Here is a 21,357-nt window from a genome sequence, read left to right on the forward strand (position 1 = left end):
CCAAACAAAGTCTCTTTCTCACCTGATAAATGAATGCATGTGCAAATATAAACAACCATATTCAATTAATATCATCTCTCAATCTTAATATACCAGCATATATCTCACCAATTCATCACATATGAATTCACCACACATTTGCACAAACATACACAATTTCATGTTATCAAATACACATGAAAACATCTCCACAATACTCACCAAATCAACACATCACTAAATAACAAGTATAGAAAAACAAAGCTCAACAATGTTATTCTCAAGTAATCATAATTCAAACATACATACATGGAAATTCAAGTATCATGTTATCTTAAAGAATTGATTCAAAACCATACCAAACGATTCCAGAAAAATATGGAAAATTCACCACAACTCATGATAAATTTTAAGCACCCAAATACCTAGTTCAATTACCAAAAATATAAAATTTTGCAGAACAGGGCGCGCTAAGCGCGATTACGATTCTGCAGAAAAATATCTACGGGAACAACATTCTTTACAACACGAACTCTTCACTAAAATCCAACCAAAACAATAATTTAATCATGGAAACAAGGTATTCTAACATATAAGATCATTTAGCATCATAAAAATAAGATTTCATGACATTGATTTCATCACCTCATGTTCAAACCCTAACATTCAAAATTCATAAAAAAGATGAACAAACTTAGTTTTATGCTACTACACATGCATTAATCATTATACAAACTCAAATAATAAACAAAATTCACTCTTACATTAGGATTTAAGCTTCTAGGTTTCCCTTCTTATTGTTATCGACAGTTACTAAAGTTTGGTATATAAGTTGAATTCATTCATGTAATAAGGGTTCTCAAATTTTATTAGTATTCTTCATAGAACTCGAGTATCCAAGTCAGAGAGAGAAAATAGTTTGTGAGAAAACATGTATGAATTTGCGTCCCTTTTCTAATTCTTTAATCAAAGCACTTATTTCATTACTTGTATTGTGTTATTTATTTACTTTATTTCTTTAAACACTTCCACATTGTTCTTATTGGAAGTTCTATCCCATTTTCCCACATTCAAACATCAAACATCCAAGCACGAAAGCACACTTTCTCAAACTTTCTACACAAATTGTCCATATGATTTTTTTTTAATTTAATCCCTTAAGTAAACTAAAACTTGTGCTTTGATTTACTGAAAACACCAGTAAACACAACCGCAACGAAATATAAAATTCTTTGCCTATTACTCTCAACGAGAACAATAATTTTGCCTCCCGAAAATTAGGCTTTGTCATAGAGTAAAAATGTTGTAGTGAGGAAATACATGTACATTATTTTAAATTCCAGCTTTTTTACTTCTTTTGATGTGAAAGAAATGTTGTTTTGAAGTAGAAAAGTTTATTGAGTGTGCAAAGATGTTTTGGTAAAGTTTTAAGAACAAATTGTCTTTTGATCATGAGTGAAGCAAACCTGCAAGGTGGTGTTTTATTTAATTTCCCACTTGAAAATGCAAGGTGATTTTTTTCTTTCAAATTTCGCATGACAAATCTGGTAATGCATTTCCATATTTCTCATTGAGTTGTTAAATTAACAAAATCATTGTCGGCGTATATTTGAAAATTACACTTGCCGACTAGTTTTGGAGAAAATAGGCACTCAAAACGCGTTTGGGAGTATCACTAACTAGTGAATGTATTTCTAAATTTAAGAGAGCACTTTTAGATTTCTATAAATAGGAGTGGCAAAATGGGTCCGACCTGTCAGACATGCCTGTTTTACCCGCACTCTTTTGCAGGACGGACAAAATTTTTTGGCTCACTCCCGTTAATATGTCTGTCCCGTCTGTCCTATTTTTAGCAGAGTTTTGCAAGCGCGCGTTAACATAGAATTTTGCAATTTTTAAGCTTACTAATTTTTAAGGGCCCACCCAGCCCCTCACTAATTTTTATTCGGAATAGAAAAAGATTATAAGCTCGGACTCTCAACAAGATTTTATGCTTTCATGGTAATTTCGTATTTGGTTTCATTGCACTTTCTCAATCCACTCTACTTTTGAAAATGGGTTCTCAATCATCCGCTTTTGAAATTTGATCCAGTTTTCATAATAATGAATGATTAAAGAAACTAGAGTGCCACACCTTCTTTAACGGCAATGAGACCGATATAGTCACGCCACACTCTCATTTTCAAAATTAACATAATATAATACTCCCTCAAATTTGAGGTTACTGATGAATTTTTTATTCAGTTTTTATAATGAATGAATAAAATATAACACTCCTTTCTTGACGGCAATTGACCGACAGAGTCTTGTACTAAATAACACATTGTATTTATTTGTAAAATTTGGTATCATTCTCTTTACATCAATTAAGCATGAAGATATTACTAAACCAACAAACTGTTTTCTTATCCATCCTCTTGTTCATTATTCCAATTGCTATTACTAATGCAGTATACGAAGAGTCAGATTACATGTCCGATCTTATAAAATCACTCACTCCAACTCCTTCTACTTGGTCAAATACGACTCACTACTGCAAATGGAAAGGCATCTTTTGCGAATCCAATCGAGTTGTGTCCATTAGCCTTCCATCAAGCTCACTCTCCGGAACGCTCCCTCCCCATCTCTACTCTCTCACTAATCTCACTCACATCGATCTCCACAACAATTCACTCACCGGTCCTTTGGCTAACTTTTCTGGTCTAGGCGCCCTCGAAGCCATATATCTCGGCCACAATAACTTCGACACAATCCCAAACGGTTGCTTTCAAGCAATTCCGTCTCTTAAAATACTTAACCTTAGCAATAACTTGAATCTACAACAATGGACTTTTGGAGGTGAAAAGGATTGGCTTAAATATGTTTGGATAGCAGGTATGCTTCTAAACCCATTATATTTTCCAATATTGTTTTGTTTTGCAAAATTTGGCCCTGTGCAAGTCTTGTTATCTAAATCAAAAATGTTACTCTTACACCAAAACTTACACCTACACCTAGAGTTGTTAATATGGGCTACTCGACCCTAAACAGGCCGGCCTTAACGGATCTTGGGCTTTTCAGGGCTGGGTCATATGGACTAGCCCATATGGACTAGCCCATTTTTGACAGCACCGTATAGTATTCAAATTAAAAATGTAAAAAATTTGGCGTGCTGGCGACAACTCGTTAGTAAACGGAATGGACTTAAATCACTACAACACGGAACAGCTTTCACAGCGCTTTTTTTGGCCTTTAACAGCGCTTTAAAGCGCTGCCATAGCCAGCGCTGGCGTAGGCTACGAAAGCGCTTTTAAAAGCGCTCTGGTAGACCCCCCCTTTAAGAGCGCTTTCCTGGAAAAAGCGCTCTGGTAGGACCCCCTATTAGAGCGCTTTCCTGGAAAAAGCGCTCTGGTAGACCCCCCTTTAAGAGCGCTTCTTAGTAAAAGCGCTGGCAAAGACCAGTAAAAAAGCAAAAAAAATTAAAAAATTACGCAGCATACAAAAGCGCTTTTGGAAAGCGCTCTGGTAGGCCCCCCTATGAGAGCGCTTTTTCCAGAAAAAGCGCTCTCATAGGGGGGCCTACCAGAGCGCTTTCCAAAAGCGCTTTTGTATGCTGCGTAATTTTTTAATTTTTTTTGCTTTTTTACTGGTCTTTGCCAGCGCTTTTACTAAGAAGCGCTCTAGTATGTGGACCTTTAAGAGCGCTTTTTAGAAGCGCTGTAGTTGCTAAATGAGGTATTTTTATGTGCAGCCTATAATTTAATCCTCCCAGTCGACCTGTAATGTTTTCGACCTGTAATATTTTCGACCTGTAATATATTTTCGACCTGTAATATATTTTCGACTATATTATTTCAGCCATCAGTAAGACAATATATATACTAATATATACCATTATAATATCCAAAATTATATATATACATCATTACAAAATTATATATATACATCATTACAAAATCAACAATATTATAGTTCAAATCTGCATGAAAAATAGCTTAATATAAAATTGACACAATTCCTCTTTGATTTCTTCTAACTTTAGCTTCGAGTACCCAGCAGCACGGAATTCGTCAAGGTACTATAAAACAAAAACATAATATGAATAATATATTTAGGTAAATGTAATAAATTATATGAAATTATCTTAAGTTATAACTTTATACCGTGGGAGGAATCTCTAATTGATTCGCCTGAATGATTTCTTTCATAAACCTCAATACAAAGTATCCGCAGTCTGAACTGTTACGCTGTAGCGGACACTACATAGAAAAACAAATAAGATTCTATATAAGTTGTCTTGTTTTACCAAGTAGCATAAATATTATAAGCAAATTTGTGAAAAGTAATGTACCTGCACTTCGATCCAGGTGATGTTGTTTGATTTAGTCCGGGATACCTGTGCGTCCCGTTGACTACGGAATACTTGTATTGATCTAATTAACAAATATATAAAAGCATATGTTTAGATCAATCCCACAAATAAGTAAATATATAAATATACACGAATATATATTTAGAACGATCCTACTTACAAATCAACGATTTCCTTCATGGCCGGATAATTGGTCCATTCACCCTTTACCGAATTCAGATAATACACGACTTCCCTTATCGGGTTGATAGCAAGCAGCAACCAGTGTGCTCTATAAATTAAAACAATAGGTTATATGAAAATATTGCTATACACTAAAGAAACAGAGATTAGATGAATAAAGAATGAGAAACTAACCCTACTGGTCGGGTATTATACGCCCAAAGATGCAGACATTCTGTATTGCCGGTGGACATGAATCTATCGACTAAGCGCTGTCTAACAGATTCCGGATCCGAAACAATTTCCATTCCGCTGCAATGGGCGGAAGACACGAACCGGAATCTGTTAGACAATGCAGTCCCGCGCAACACTCTGTCATACAACAACCTTAAATAAAAACATAATAAACATTAGATTCTTTTCATTGAAAAGTGTAAATAAATTATATTGTGGGACTAATTAAATAATATATCGGATGAGTGAATATTACCGGATGTATGAATGCATATTACTGACGCCTAGTTGATCTTGGTTAAAAATCTCTTGCAAGTCATCAATTGTAATATGTGACTTGAACTCAATACCGAAGACACTTTCATCCATATCGATTTCCCGTAAAGCACCATCCTTCATATCGGACATATCAACCATTGTTGCGAGTGTCGCCCGGTATCGAGGCACAAAAGCACCGCCTTTTCTTGCCGCTTGCTTCGGAGGACCACTGGGTGGTACGCTACGAACCTGCTGCGTCACTTGTTGTGACTCCCGAGCGGATGCCTAAAAATCATATAAGTTAGGTAAAATATAAAATCATGCATATTTTGATTCAGATTATATATTAACACTTTAAATGTACCTCTTTTAGCGATGCAACAGACTCCTCCTCCTGTAAAATCCCTTTACCCTTAATTGCGGGTTTTATAGGAGCAGTCTAAAAATAAAATGTAAAACATAATTAATAAACGGTTTAGAATTGACATTCGAAAACTAAATGATTCATAATCGTTTTCAATTTACCTCATCACTAATGGTAATGAGCTCCGAGGGCCATGCAACAAACGATCCTATTGCATCTCGCAGCAATGTCGTCTCTGAGACCATGTCAGGTACCGGTAGAATCGCATCACGATCTAATACAACATCCACCGATACTTTCAGGTGTCCATCCGGGAGCGGTCTGTGGTGAAGTAAATCTCCCGAAGTGTTGTGCACTTTTCCCTTGCCAACTAGTCGATAACTCGGTTCCGATAAGTATAGTTGGCAAGATGAAATGCCCTAAACCAATAGTAAATATAAAGTCATTATCATTAATAAAATAGAACAATTTAAAAGGAAAAAAAATTATAATTACCTCGGGAAATTTCCTTTGATAGTTGATACTAGCCTTATCACTAGTTTCTTTCACCGATGAAGTGTTGCATTTTTCTCTCATATACGCCTCTTTATCTCTTTGCAATTCAGAGACTTGTGCTTGCAATTCCGCCAACTTTTGCAACACTTCTTCATTTGAAGGATTTCTTCTCCTAGGACTCTTGTAAAAAGAGGTTGGAGTCACACCATGACCCTTACCCCTCACCCGACCGGGATACTCGGGAGCATCTAGTACTCTACTAAGTACGCTCTCCTCACCGGTGGATGCCGATTGCGACAAGGTCTCCTGTAATTCATTTACATTTAAATAATTATTAGTGGAGATAAAAAGTCATTTATATATTAAAAAACATTTGATTTAATTAAAGACATAGTATTATACTTACACATTCAGTATAAACTCTCTGAACATCGGGATCGACAGCGTGATTCTTGCCCACACGAGCTTCCTTCCACAACACATGTACAGGAAGTGAAGCTTCCTCACTTTTAGTCTCCTCCAACTATGCATTGACACAAACGATAAAATCGTCAATTAAAACATGCACATGTAGACAATTAATTAAATCGAATTTCTATTTACTTACAATTTTATCCTCTAAGCGTGCATATCCCAAACGCCCTTTTTTGTATGGATACGCGGGTTTGGATGCTCTCTCCCTATTCGTGGCACTCTTTTTCTGAAAAGCTTCATCTCTTTGCTTTACAAACTCAGCCCAATCTGCTTCATCAATGAAGGTCGCATACTTTGTTGGCCGTCCCGGTGCATTTTCAAGAAATTTTCCATCTTTATCCTTAAGATAGGTGTTTGTCAAAAAACTTTTCCACCCTCTATATCTCTTGCCGGCCAAACTAAGTATGTAGCTTTTACGTTCATCTGGTATCTCAAAAGTCCTCTGCAAAAAAACGTACGCATAGTGTGTTAGTATAAATAATTTAAACAATTTATCGTCAAGATAATAACAACAATTAACCATATATGATATATACCTGAAGCTCTTCCCAAATCGCTTGTTTTTTATCCTCCAATTCTAAATTTTTCGTTTTCGATTTCCAGGTAGCTATGGAGACCGGAATATGCATACGGACAAGTGTACCAATATAACTTGTCAACTTTGCAGAATTAGGACCAATTGGTTGTTTATCAGAATTCCATTCCAATCGGTACACTAATCCTTGGTCTCTATGTCGTATGATACTCCTCATAATAGTGATGCCTCGTGCAACCTCTTTTGCTTCAGTATCAGGTGGAGCATTTGTATCCGAAGCAACTCTTTCTTGTGAGTTTTCTTGTAAGTTTTCAGGTGGGTTTTCAGGTGGAGCATCTCTATCTGAAGCCATTGAACCTGTATCAAACAAACTAAAGCACATTAGTACACTATTAATAAGCTAACAATCTATACAAGTCAAATGGAAGTCAAACCATGCATGTACAAGTAAATCGGAAACGAAATCGGTACAAATCAAAATAAGCGTAAAAAAGAAAGTTATCGGAATTGAACGAAATTTACATGGCTATGGTAAAACGTCGCCACGGACTCAAAAACAAAGTCGGTTTTCCGAAATTCAGACCCTAAGCCCGACTTTTGATTACGGGCAGAAGCAAAACCGATAAAAAAATAGTCCCGAAATGTAAAGATAAGTGCATGAGCAGCTCCGGAATCGTCAAAATAGTATAGTTACATGTAAAGAAGTCAACAAGCGGATACATGGTTCAAAAGTTATGTACAAAACGAGAATATGCACCAAATTGAATAAAACAAATTAGTCGGACTATGTATACTATTACCTTTATCACTAACGTCTCTTTCTTTTCTTGGTAGGTTTGTGTACTACGCGTCTCTTAACAATGCGGACGGTTGGATTGATCCAAATACCCTCATTATGATCATTTCTAATACAAGATTCATTCTCATTTTGATCGTTTCTTGTACAAGATTCAATGCCAACACCAATATCACCTTGATCTTCAATTTTTTCATCAACTATTTTGTTAGATAAAAGCACTATAGACCATTTCGTACTTGTCGGATCATTGACATAGAACACTTGTTTAGCTTGAGAGGCTAGAATGAAAGGCTCATCTTTGTACCCTACCCTATTGAGATCCACTTGCAAAAATCCTGACTTATCCATTCGTACGCCACTATTATTTTCAACCCACTTGCAACCAAATACAGGAATCTGAAACTTCGCGTAATCAAACACCAAAATGCGCTCGATAACCCCAAAATATGACAAATTTGCAAATTTCGGATTTAAGTCATTCGCACTTGATATGTGCATAGCTTCAGCTACCAAGGTTACACCACTATTTTGCATAGTACTTTTATCATCCTGTTCTTTGGTATAAAATGTGTATCCATTAATTGCGTATGCGCTATAAGAAAGTACAATTACAGATGGACCATAGGCTAAACATCTCAACCTTTCTGTTACTGAAGCAGGATCTGAACGATACTTTGAATAAATATGATCTCTAAACCACGGTATGAAACTTCGATTGTGCTCTCGTACTATCCAGTTCTCATTTCTATTTGGATTTAAATCTCGGAGAACAACTTTGTGCATTTCAACAAACGGCTCAACCTCAATCTCATTGTGCAGAACATACAAGTGCACTTGATCCCGTTCGACCATTGATACTGTCACAACTTTATTTCCAATTAGCCTTTTTCCTTCTTTTTTTTCGACAATATGAGATTTGGGGAGTCCAATTGATTGAACATTTGACAGATATTCAGTACAAAACTCAACCGCTTCTTCAGCAACGTATCGCTCGGCAATACAACCCTCCGGTCGACTTCTGTTTTTCACGTACCCTTTTAATATTTTCATATAACGTTCAGCAGGGTACATCCATCTCATATAAGCTGGTCCGCACAGTTGTGTCTCTTTCACAAGATGAACGACTAGATGAACCATTATGTCAAAAAACGAGGGAGGAAAATACATTTCAAGATCACATAAAGTAACAACTATCTCATTTTGCAATGTTGGTAAGATCGCGGGATCGACCACCTTACTGCAAATAGACCTGAAGAAGAAACACAGCTTAGTTATTGCGCTTCTTACTTTTTCTGGCAGAATAGAACGTATACCTATTGGTAAAAAATGTTCCATTATAACATGGCAATCATGCGTCTTCAAACTCTTTAACTTGAGGTCTTTCATGGACACAAGTCTTCTAATATCTGAAGAGTAGCCTTCTGGAACTTTTACTTCACTGAGGAACTTACACAATGTTTTCTTCTCCTTTCTAGATAGAGTGTAAACAGCAGGTGGCAGATATGTTCGTCTTCCTTTCGTCACGGGCGCCAATTCAGTTCTCATCCCCATGTTTACCATGTCATTCCTTATGTTAACGCCATCCTTAGACTTTCCTTGTATATTGAGTAGCGTACCTATAACGCTGTCAAATACATTTTTTTCAATATGCATAACATCCAGGAAATGTCTTACGTACAACGACTTCCAATATGGAAGTTCAAAGAAAATTGACTTCTTCTTCCACCCACCCTTGACAATTGAATGTGCAAAAGGCTTGCCAAACTGAGTGCTCACATCTTTCACCTTTTCAAAAATTTGATCACCTGACAAAAAAGGCGGGGCTGTACGATGTTCGGCCTCTCCATTGAATGCTTTTCTCCACCCACGGTAGTGATGATTAGAATTTAAGAATCTACGATGGCCGAGAAAGACATTCTTCTGACAAAGCGCCAATCGTGTCGTATCGGTTTCATCTTCACAAACAGGACACGCCTTTTGACCCTTGTTGCTGTACCCGGATAGATTTCCGTATGCTGGAAAATCATTAATTGTTCCAAACAACATCGCCCTCAAGTTGAAACTTTCTTTCCTATACCCATCGTAAACCTCCACACCTCTCTCCCACAAAAACTTCAAATCTTCGATTAAGGGTGCCAAGTATACGTCTATGTCATTCCCTGGTTGTTTAGGCCCAGAAATTAGCATAGATAACATCATGTACTTACGCTTCATACATAGCCACGGAGGTAAGTTATAAATCATAAGAATCACAGGCCATGTGCTATGCGAGATACTTTGAATACCATGCGGGTTCATTCCATCAGTAGACAATGACAACCGAAGGTTTCTTGCTTCTTTTCCAAATTCAGGATATTCAGTATCAACTTTACTCCATTGTGGTGAGTCTGCCGGATGTCGCAACTTTCCATCAATAATTCTTTCATCTGCATGCCAAGTCAAGTGTCTTGAATCGGTCTCACTACGATACATGCGTCTAAATCTCGGAATTATAGGAAAATACCATAAGACTTTAGCAGGAGACAACTTTTTCTTATATCGAGGGGCACCACATTTAGGACACTCATTCAACGCTGCATACTCGTTTCGAAACAAAACGCAATCGTTTGGACATGCGTGTATCTTATCATAGCTCATTCCAATAGAAGACAACATCTTTTTGGCTTCATACGTTCGATTGGGAAGAACATTATCCTCTGGTAGCATATCTTTCATAAGGGCTAATAACTCTGTGAAACTTTTATCCGACCATCCATTGTCCGCCTTTAAGTTGTACAACTTTAACACCGCAGACAATCTTGTGAATTTTGAACAACCATCATACAACGGTTTCTCTGCATCGCTTACCAACCTCTCAAACATTTTGGGACAATCCGCTAGATCTTCTTCCAGCGCTTCTGCAATCTCTTCGACTCGATCACAATCGTATGTGTCTGTGCAATCGTCGTTTGAAGCATACTTCCTATTACACCTCGACCCAGCATTCCCGGTACTTTTCTCACCATGCATTGTCCAACATGTATAACTTCTATCAATTCCAAACCGTAGTAAATGAGATCCCAACTGATTCCCGTCAACCTTACCCCCGGCATAACAGCAACCCAAGCAAGGACACGGCATTCGAAGCGGGTCTTTGGAGTTCGCAACCGCAAACTCAACAAATTCCCATACCCCTTTCTCGTACTCTTTCGACAATCGGTTTGAATTCATCCATGTCTTATCCATGTCTTAATTAAGCTAAACAACAACGGTCAAACTTCCACTCTTCACAAGTAACCCCTATGGCGAATTCAATTCACAAAGTTAGTAAGTACCTCCTATATTAACTCTATAAACACATAAAACTAATGTGTTTCTGTCAAAACGCAAAGTATAAACGGAATGAATCCGAAGCAATAAAACGTAACATATATAATCACACAATTTCAGACAAATTCATCATAATACCAGTAATTTGAGAAAGAAATTTACCTCGGATGTTACCGAACTCAAGAAAACGCCAAACGTCGAACTAGGCTGGGAAACGATCAAACTTTCACTATACACAAGTTACCCCTATAGCAAATTCACAAAGTTAGTAACCACCAAGACAAAATCGATTGAACAAAGGAAATCAACAATAGTTTTATGTCTATATCTTATAATATACTTAAGATTTTAATTACTATTTTTTTAAAGAAAACCATAATATATATACTTAGAAATATTTTAATGTTTTATTTAAAAAATAAGTCATTCCTTATTTTCAAAATTGTCCTCCCAAACAGACCTTTGGAGAATTTTTATGTAATTTCTTTATATAGAATAAACACAAATTATGACAATTTTAATAATAATTGAAATCAATTTAAAAAGCATACATGTTATGATTTTATTTAGAATTAGCAAACTGACTGGTTAAAGTCTCAAAAAAATAATGGAGTAGATGGACATTATTAAGGATGTGAGCCTAAAACTATAGTCTTTTTAGAAAAACAAGGGTGGGATAGACACACGACTTTGAGCTGCACCTAATAAACAGATGAATACTATTAAGGATGTCAGCCTAAAATTGTGGTCTGTACCAGGAAAACAAGGGTGGGACAAGCGCACGAGCTTGAGCTGCATCTTATAAGTGGACGGACATGATCTTAAAACTATAGTCTGTTTCCAAAAAACAAAAGTGAAATAGCAAACTGTCCTTCGGTGCTACTGTGTGCCCATTGAATTAAATTCATTCATTACATTTCATACCTACCTCAATCACTTTAATTCAACTAAATTAAGGAGTAACAATGTACTCTTGCATATAGAGTAAAGAAGCATTCTAACAGTTTTAACACAATATTTTGGTCTCTCTAAACACTATAATAAAGGATTAAGCAGTTTTTATTTTCTATTTTATAACTTTGTTAAAATTATCTAATAAAATTCAGTGACTAAAATTGTTCAAAAATACTGACAGTGGCTAAAATCTATCCAAAACTTCATGTCACCATCTTGAAAAGGTTCCACAGTCACAGATGAAAAGAGAGAACAGTTTCAGAAAAAGAAAAACGTGAAAGAGATGTAGCACAAACAGGATTTTCATACTCAAGGGAGTTTGACAACTACTGAGACAATGCACAAACACAGTCCAAAACAGAAAACCACAGAAGAATATAACTAATAACAATTGAGATACAAGAAGATTTCAAAGAGAATTTACCTTCTTTTTCACGAAATGAGAATCTAGGGTTGTGGATTAGAACACAAAACCCTATCACTTAGAAGTTTCTGGAACAAACCCTAAGCCCGAAATCACACGTTTCTGGAGAAGAGACGGAGAAGAGACGGAGACGAAACGATGGTGGTGGACGGAGGAGAAGAAGTTCTCGCGATGGTGGTGGACGGAGGACCGACGACGGTGAGGGGTGGGTTCTGGTTCGCGTGCAGAGAGAAAAAGAAAGAGAGAAAGTGAGAAACAGTAACTCGTGTTTTGGTTTTTAATTTTTAGTAATAAAGGCTACTAAAGCGCTTCTGAAAAGCGCTCTCATAGCCTGGTCTATACCAGCGCTTTTGACAAAAAGCGCTCTCATTAAACACCCCTACCAGAGCGCTTTTGAAAAGCGCTTTCGTTCCCCCCACGTTCCCCCCACCTACCAGAGCGCTTTTGTAAAGCGCTTTCGTACCCCCCCCTACCAGAGCGCTTTTGAAAAGCGCTCTCATAACCCCCCCCTACCAGAGCGCTTCTTAAAAGCGCTTTCATACCCCCCCACTCTTAGAGCGCTTTTTTAGCGTGTTTTTTAATTTTGTCTTTAGCGAAGCCTATGCCAGCGCTTTTTCTAAAAGCGCTTTCGTAGGGGTGCTGCTAAAAGCCAAATTTGGCGTAGTGAATTTTGAATTCGGACGTTTAAGTTGGTCTGTCCCATCCTGCCTCAATTTTGGACGGCTTTAAACGGGGCGGACGTAGACTCTCCTCTTTGCCCCTTAAATTGAATTTAGGAAAATTTTATATCCTCTTGTTGTCTTTAGTTTATTTATTGGATATGATTAGTTTATTTATTGGATATGATATGAATAATGTATTAGTGAAGTACTCCATAGAACATTAAAAGATTGTATGCATATTATATTATATTTTAAGATCAATTGAGAGTGAATTATCTTTAAAAAAAAAAATTGTGCAAGACCTACATTGAGATTAAAAAAAATTGTTTCAAAGTGTTATTTTAGTTGTTGTAATTTTCAAGAAAACAAAAAATGTTTTATAGAGTTTAGATTCACACATCCATTTTAATTTTGAAATACATAGTTTGAGCAATGGTTGTCTTGCTACACCATTTAGTTCAAAATAATTTATTTTTTTTACTTTGTTATGATTTGAACTTGTGATCTCCAATAGAAAATAAAAATTATATTTGATCTTTTGAATATTGAAAGTCAATTTGAGAGGTGGCATATACAATTATGAGATGGTGTGGCAGTGGCCCTAATGAAATTGAAGTGTTACTTTTAGAATAGAATGTGCGCTTTTGTTTTAATATCTTATAAATATATAAATTCTTAAAATACTCTCTAAATGCTACTTTAAAAAAACTCTAATTATTTACAAGAAATAAACTCGACAAAATTTATATACAATTAATTTTAAATTAAAAAGATATAGAGTTACTTTTTAAAATAATTATAAAAAATAAAAAAAATTATATAAATTTTTTTATCAGATGTGTTGGATGCAGGGTTATTAGACATAATGATCAGAAGCTGATAAGTTCTATAATTTTTCCTTTGAGAACAACTGAAATAAAGTATCAGAAGTCCAAACTCTTCAACCAAGTAAATAGATAACCTTCCATATGAATATCTAATCACCATGCATCTAACACAACTGATTTAAAACCATTATTTAAATAGTTTATTTGTATAATCACTAATTATGTATTTAACTTTTGCAATGATAAAATAAAATAATTATTTTGCAAATATGCAGGAGCATCAGTTGGATTTATAATATTTATTGGATTGATTATTTATTATCGTAAGGAGTGTCTTATTTTAGTACAAAGATGGATATTTAGGGGAACAACAAAATCTAGTGATCATATTGTGGAGAATTTTATGGAAAGTTATAAATTGTCAGTGCCGATAAAACAATATAGATATGCAGAAGTTAAAAGAATGACAAACTCATTCCGAGATAAATTAGGTCAAGGAGGATATGGTACTGTGTACAAAGCAAGCTTACCTGATGGTCGTCATGTGGCTGTGAAAGTAATAAAAGAGTCCAAGGGAAATGGAGAAGAATTCATAAATGAAGTTGCCAGCATTAGTAGAACATCACACGTCAATATTGTCTCGCTTTTGGGTTTTTGTTATGGAAACAAAAGAGCGCTGATATATGAATTCATGTCCAAAGGGTCATTGGATAATTTCATCCTTAAAAGTGGGTCTTCTGATTCTATTTGTAGTTTGGACTGGAACACATTGTCCAAAATTGCAATGGGCATTGCTCGTGGATTAGAATATTTGCATCAAGGATGTATTTCAAGGATATTACATCTTGATATCAAACCTCAAAATATTCTTTTGGATGAAGATTTTTGCCCAAAAATATCTGATTTTGGACTAGCTAAAATATGTCAAAGAGATGATAGTGTTGTGTCTATACTTGGTGCACGAGGAACTATAGGATATATAGCACCAGAAGTATTTAGTCGTACAAATGGCGGAGTTTCTCACAAATCAGATGTATACAGTTATGGTATGTTAATTTTAGATATGATTGGAAGAAGAAAGAATTCAGGTGCTAGAGATTCATGTACTTCTGAATATTTTCCGGATTGGATTTATAAAGATCTTGAGCAAGATAATAACTCTATGAATTGTATAGCAAATACGGAGGAAGAGAATGATATGGTGAGAAAAATTACTATGGTAAGTCTATGGTGCATTCAAACAAAACCATCAAATAGACCTTCAATTAGTAAAGTAATAGAAATGCTTCAAGCACCACTTCAGTCGGTTCCATATCCTCCCAAACCTTTTTTATATTCTCCTGAAATTCCAATATTGCAAACTTCATGCGTGCCTTCAAGCAGTTTGTCAGAGACAAAGTCATCAACCTTATCGAGGAATCGAGGAATGGTTCCATAAAAACAAATAAGTTCAGCAAAGACAACGATGAAGATGTGATTGTAGTGTAAAAAAATAATTTGTTGATATTTGAATACAACTTTGCATATACTTTGTTTAAACTTCAAAACATGGTCGTATATTTTTAGCTGGTAAATTCTAGCTACCCATGACATTAAATATATTTTTTACATATCTAAAATATAATATGATCTATTTTTCTTCAATTTATTTTAAAGTGACATGCAACACACCTTGAATTTTTCAATATCCGTATCTAGTATACGCTCTTCAATTTATTTTAAGTCACATGAAATACACCTTGAATTTTTCAATACCCATATCTAGTAGTATAAGCTTATCAAAAGTTACAATATATGTTAAACAGTAAACATTTTAATAGAAATTAGAATATAGTCCCACGCGTGGCACGGTTGGACTTTAATATATTATTAATATTATTTATATTAATTTTAATATTTATGTAGAATTTTTATCGATTTTGTTTGTAAAATATTTTTTAAAATTATTTTATTTAAATAATATGAGTTAAAAGGTAGTGCATGTAAAACTATTTTACACTGTTATCCAATAGGGAGTCATGAATGTGCCATATCATTAAAATTTTTTTTAAATAAAATAATGTTTTAATTGGATGTATGGTGGTGATTGGTTGACAGTGTAAAAATATTTTACACTGTCAGTGCATAACCCCTTTTTTCAAATAATATTTATATCTGAGTTTATAATCACATATCTAAGAATGAGAATGATTAGAAAATAATAATTTTTTGGTTTTGGTAGGAAAATTTTATAAGTGATTTTATTTGTAATTATTACATATGGGTCTATTCATTTGAGAACATGTTGAATATTTAGGAGTAATAAGAAGAGACTAGAACATATAAATTTTTAATCCGCATTAATTCTAGGGTTAGAATTTGAATCATCTATATCAATACTAATAAATAGAGTTTAAATTTTTTAAAGATTATATATGTTTTTAGTCCTTATAAATATCTCAAATTTCATTTTTAGTCCCTATTTAAAAATGATATATTTTAGTTTTCACAAAAGTATTATGCACGTAGTTTTAATCCTTACTATTAAACAGATGTGTATTTTTAAGTTACTATTTTACATAGATGTTTAGAATGTTATAAAAAGTTCCTAAAAAAAAAGAAACTCAAAATTTGAATTCTAAGCCGAGATTTGCATTTCTTTTGAAATTTAAGAAATTCATATTTAATTCTTCTCATTTTAAAAAATTCAATAATTTGATAAAAAAAATATTTTATATTATTATAAACACGTATGAAAAAAAATTATTTAAAAATTTGAAAATTTAAAGGTAATTAAGCAATTTTCAAAATTTTAAAAAATAGCAAGAATTAAAACTGCATATATAAACATTTTAGAGGATTAAAATATGTCATTTTTTTAATAGGGACTAAAAATAAAATTTGAAATATTTATAGGGACAAAAAACATACTTAACCTTTCTTTAATATAATATTAATCGTAAAGTAAGATTTCATTTTTTTTAATAGATAGAGAAATTCACCAAAAGGAGTATAAGGGATACTCCACCCAAACAACAAACGGAAACCCCCACAATCTAAAGGAATGAAAAGATAGGATATTCCAAGTATGAAAGTTACCAGGATTTTCAATTTTACAATAAGAGCATAATCAAATCCACGCGTTCAAAATTATCTCCGATAAACAATCGTAAAAAATAAAAGTCTCATCCTTAAAAATGATCGCGTTTTGCTTCAACCAAATACTCCAAGCGGTAGCCAACCAAATTACCACTATCGTATTCCTTTTGGTTAAGCTCCTGACCTTGTCACGTCACAATAATCGAAGAAACCTTCAAATTCCTCCAAGGATAACTCATCTAAAGGGTCAATCCACTCGTACCCGAGCCCATACCCACGTGGGTACCAATATTCATATCCGTACCCGTCTCTTATGGGTACTTCAATAAACGTATATGTACTTGTTTACCCACGTTTGTAGTAAAATCAAATTGATTAACTATTAAATATCATATAAATTTAAGTTTTCTAACAATATTAAAAATAATTATATTGATAACGATATATTTTTTAAGAATTGATAAACATGTATTTTTATATAATAATATAAATTATTTTTATATAATAATATAAATGAAATTATATAAATGTAGTGTGAGTATGGGGTGGGGTGGGTAGTAAGATACTCGTGCCCGCACCCATACCCGCTTCTTTTAATGGGTAATTACCCGTCTCAGTACCCGTACCCATTTTGCGGATTTTTACCCTACCCGTTATAGGCATTTTTTGTGGATACCGATAGGTATGGGTTGAATTGCCATCTCTAGTCCACTTTTATAATATTGCCTTTAAAATTGACGATTTGTTCATTTTAAATGACTTGTTAGTTGTGAATAGGGGTAGAAATATGCGGGTTTTTATCCTACCTGTTGTGGGCATTTTTTGCGGGTACCCATAGGATATGGGCCGAATTGCCATCCCTAGTCCCCTTTCATAATATTGCCTTTAAAATTGACGATTTGTTCATTTTTAAATGACTTGTTACTTGTGAATAGGAGTAGAAATATGTTATGTCGAGTTTGGGTAGGGTACTATAGTCTGAGTATGACCTGTAACATATTATAGATTTATTTTTAGGCTCAAGCCTAACCTTTTCGATAGGGATGACAATTGGTAGGGTTTGGACAGGATACTATAGTACCCGTCCCCATACCCGCAGTTTGAAAAAATCCTCGTACCCGAGCCCAAACCCGCTTGGGCACCAATGTTCTTACTCGTACTCGTACCGTAAGGGTACTTCAATACCCGTACCCGATTACGTTTTCCCACGTTTGTAGTAAAATTAAATCAGTTAATTACAAAATATCATATCATTTAAGATTTTTTAACCATATTAAAAAATTATGAATATTATTATTGAGTCAAAAAATAAATAAACACTTCTATTAAAATGTGTAACAGTTTTATAGTGATATATTTTTAAAAAAAATTGATAAATGTGTATTTTCATATATTAATATAAATGACATTATATAACTAGTAAGGTACTCGTGTCCACACTCATATCCGCTTATTTTAATAGATAACTATTTGTGCCCGTACTCATTTTGCGGGTTTTTAACCTACCCGTTATAGGTAATTTTTGCGGGTATCCACAGAGTATGGGTCAAATAATTGTCATCCTTACTTTTTGAGATTCGATTGACCTACTAGCGTACTTCATTTTAACATTTATAAATAAGAAATTCTACTAATGTTAAATAGACTAACAAATAAAAGATTATGAAAACAACTTATGAAAATTTTCGTAAGTTTTTCTCAATTTATATGCATAAGTTCTTCAAGATAATTATTTTTTATTTTTGTATTTTATTTTAAAGTAAAAATACTATATAATAATAATAAAGTTATTCATGTTTATGTAAATTGGTCAACCTGATAAATTTAAAATGTTTTTTTAATGACTATGACGTAGTCTTTTTAACTAAATAGACTTATAAAAAAAACTTAAATTTTTTATTAAAAAAAAATGACTTGATCTCAGTATGTGTAGACTACGTTATAGATCCCATTAGTTGATTTTGTCTATTTCCACTCCTATTTTTGAACCGTGACAAATAATTATATATGAAGCATTTGTGAAACATTATAAATAAAAAATAATTTTTTCTCTTATATTTTGGGACAAGAAAAATGTCTTTTTTTCTCTTATATTTTGGGACGAAGGGAGTATTTTATTAGTTCACATGATACTTATAGAAAAGTCCGTGCGATGGACATGGTTTGGGCAGGGTACTATAGTATTTGTCCTTATACCTGCAGTTTGAAAAAATCTTCGTACCCGCGTGGGCACCAATGTTCATAACCGTACTCATACCATATGGGACCTCAATACCCGCACTCGTACCCGTTTATCCACGTTTGTAGTAAAATTAAATCAATTAATTACAAAAATCATATAATTTTATTTTTTTTAACAATATTAAAAAAGTTATGGATGTTATTGTTGAGTTAAGAAATAAATAAACACTTTTATTAAAATATATAATAGTTAATAGCGACATATTTTTCAAACATCTGTAAACATGCATTTTTATATAGTAACATAAATATTATATAATTATATAGTGCGGGTCTGCGGCGGGGTGGGTAGTAAGATACATATGCACGCCCCCATCCCCGCTTATTTTATTGGTTAATTATACGTACCCTTACCCGTATCCATTTTGAGGATTTTTACCCTACCCATTTTGGACTTTTTTTGCGGGTACCCATAGGGTATAGGTCAAATTTGTTAAATATGCTTGGATCTCAACCTCAAAAGCTAGCTCAAGAGGTGAGGTTGTCCTCACATATTTATACACCCAACAGTCCGGGAACCTAAGCAATGTGGGACTTCAAACAAACTCACAAATATCAACTTCAACACCCACCCTCACGCCTAGCGTGGGCATGGGCCAAACGCCCACATTGCAGTCCTTAACCCGGCTCTGATACCATGTTAAATATGCTTGGATCTCAACCACAAAATCTAGCTCAAGAGGTGAGGTTGTCCTCACATATTTATACACCCAACAGTCCGGGAACCTAAGCAATGTGGGACTTCAAACAAACTCACAAATACCAACTTCAACAAAATTGTCATCCCTAGTGCGATAGCACGAGTATTTGTCTAGTTAATTAAATAATAACAATCAAACTATTGTATGCAATATTACAAATAAATGATTTTACCTCGACTGGTTAAAGGATTTTACCTCAGTTTGCTGGCTGAGGTAAAGAAGAGTGTCATGGAAAATGCAACACATTTTCCCTCGATTGTAATATTAATCCAGGGGAAATTTTACTGGTCATGAGTTTGATTCCCAACAACTATAATTTTGTATTTTGGAAGTGCGTTTAGCTTTGCCTCTCTGTTTCTTTTAATACCCGAGAATAAAAGTTAATATTTACCTTGGTCGATGGTTAAATCGCCTATCTTTGTAGAATCAACAAACGACAATAAACATATTATTTCCTAAGAGAAATTCATATGTATAACCTCATAATTACTTTACTTAAAACAACACAAAAACAACATTAAAATGGAAAAAAATAACACAAAAAAGGAAAAACTTATTTCCATTTCTATCAACTTAACCAGAAAAATAGAATTCACACAACAAAAACTAACATTTCTAAGTTACGTGCATGTATAAAATGAAATGAGTGAGTTACATACTGAATACATGATGAAGAAGATAAACAATGATGGAGGAAGCTTCATTAATGCTTGGTTATCTTTTCTTTGTTTCTAGTTATGCTTGAGCTTCAATGGCGTTATGGTGTTGAAGGGAGGAAACACACATTGATTTTTGAAAACTTACATTTGTTGGAACATGTGATGTTTCGAAAACAATTATGGAATATGGATTTAGATATTATGAGATTTATATGGAAAGGATGAAGAGGAATATTACCTAGGTATATTTTCTGAAAAGACCTTTCGGTTTAACAAGTTTTTGTCAAAAAGTCGACCCTAATTTGACTTTAACCAAAATCAAACATCTTGAACATCTTGCATAGTTTGAACAATCACATACATCTTGAACATCTTGTAACTTCATGAACCTTGTCAAAGAGAATTCTAGTGATGGTGTGAATTCAAACCCTTGCTTAGAAACCAAATAAATCCACCTTTGAATAGAAAAAACCAAAATCACAAGAAAACTCTTGATCCCATGTCTTAAGAGGTTTATAAAATGAATGATTGCGAATTTATGACCAAATGGAGTATGCATATGAATGAGAAGCACAAGCTAGTTAGAAGCATGAGGATGAGGGAAAATGTTAGGGTGAAACACCATACACCACCCAAACACTTCATTCATCCAAATCATGGACATATTACCCTAGTTCATCAACTGACCAAACTAATCCAACTACATCCTCTCACCACATGTCTGATCAACACAACACCTCTGCACCCCAAAATTCTTCAGAACCTTCACCAAACCCTTATATTTTTGACATATCGGACCTTCCTCAACACACATTATAGACCAATATACAACCATATACCTGACATTATTG

General features: G+C 34.3%; 1 protein-coding gene across 1 annotated transcript; it reads left to right on the forward strand.

Annotated features, from left to right (window-relative positions):
* Positions 1 to 2,351: 2,351 nt before the first annotated feature.
* On the forward strand, positions 2,352 to 15,265 carry LOC131614542 (LEAF RUST 10 DISEASE-RESISTANCE LOCUS RECEPTOR-LIKE PROTEIN KINASE-like 2.5). The gene is made up of 2 exons (XM_058886113.1): positions 2,352 to 2,853; positions 14,103 to 15,265. The coding sequence occupies exons 1-2, from the start codon at positions 2,352 to 2,354 to the stop codon at positions 15,263 to 15,265; spliced, it is 1,665 nt and encodes a 554-aa protein (XP_058742096.1).
* Positions 15,266 to 21,357: the final 6,092 nt, after the last annotated feature.

The sequence above is a fragment of the Vicia villosa genome, linkage group LG6, assembly GCF_029867415.1.
Source record: "Vicia villosa cultivar HV-30 ecotype Madison, WI linkage group LG6, Vvil1.0, whole genome shotgun sequence".
NCBI lineage: Eukaryota > Viridiplantae > Streptophyta > Magnoliopsida > Fabales > Fabaceae > Vicia > Vicia villosa.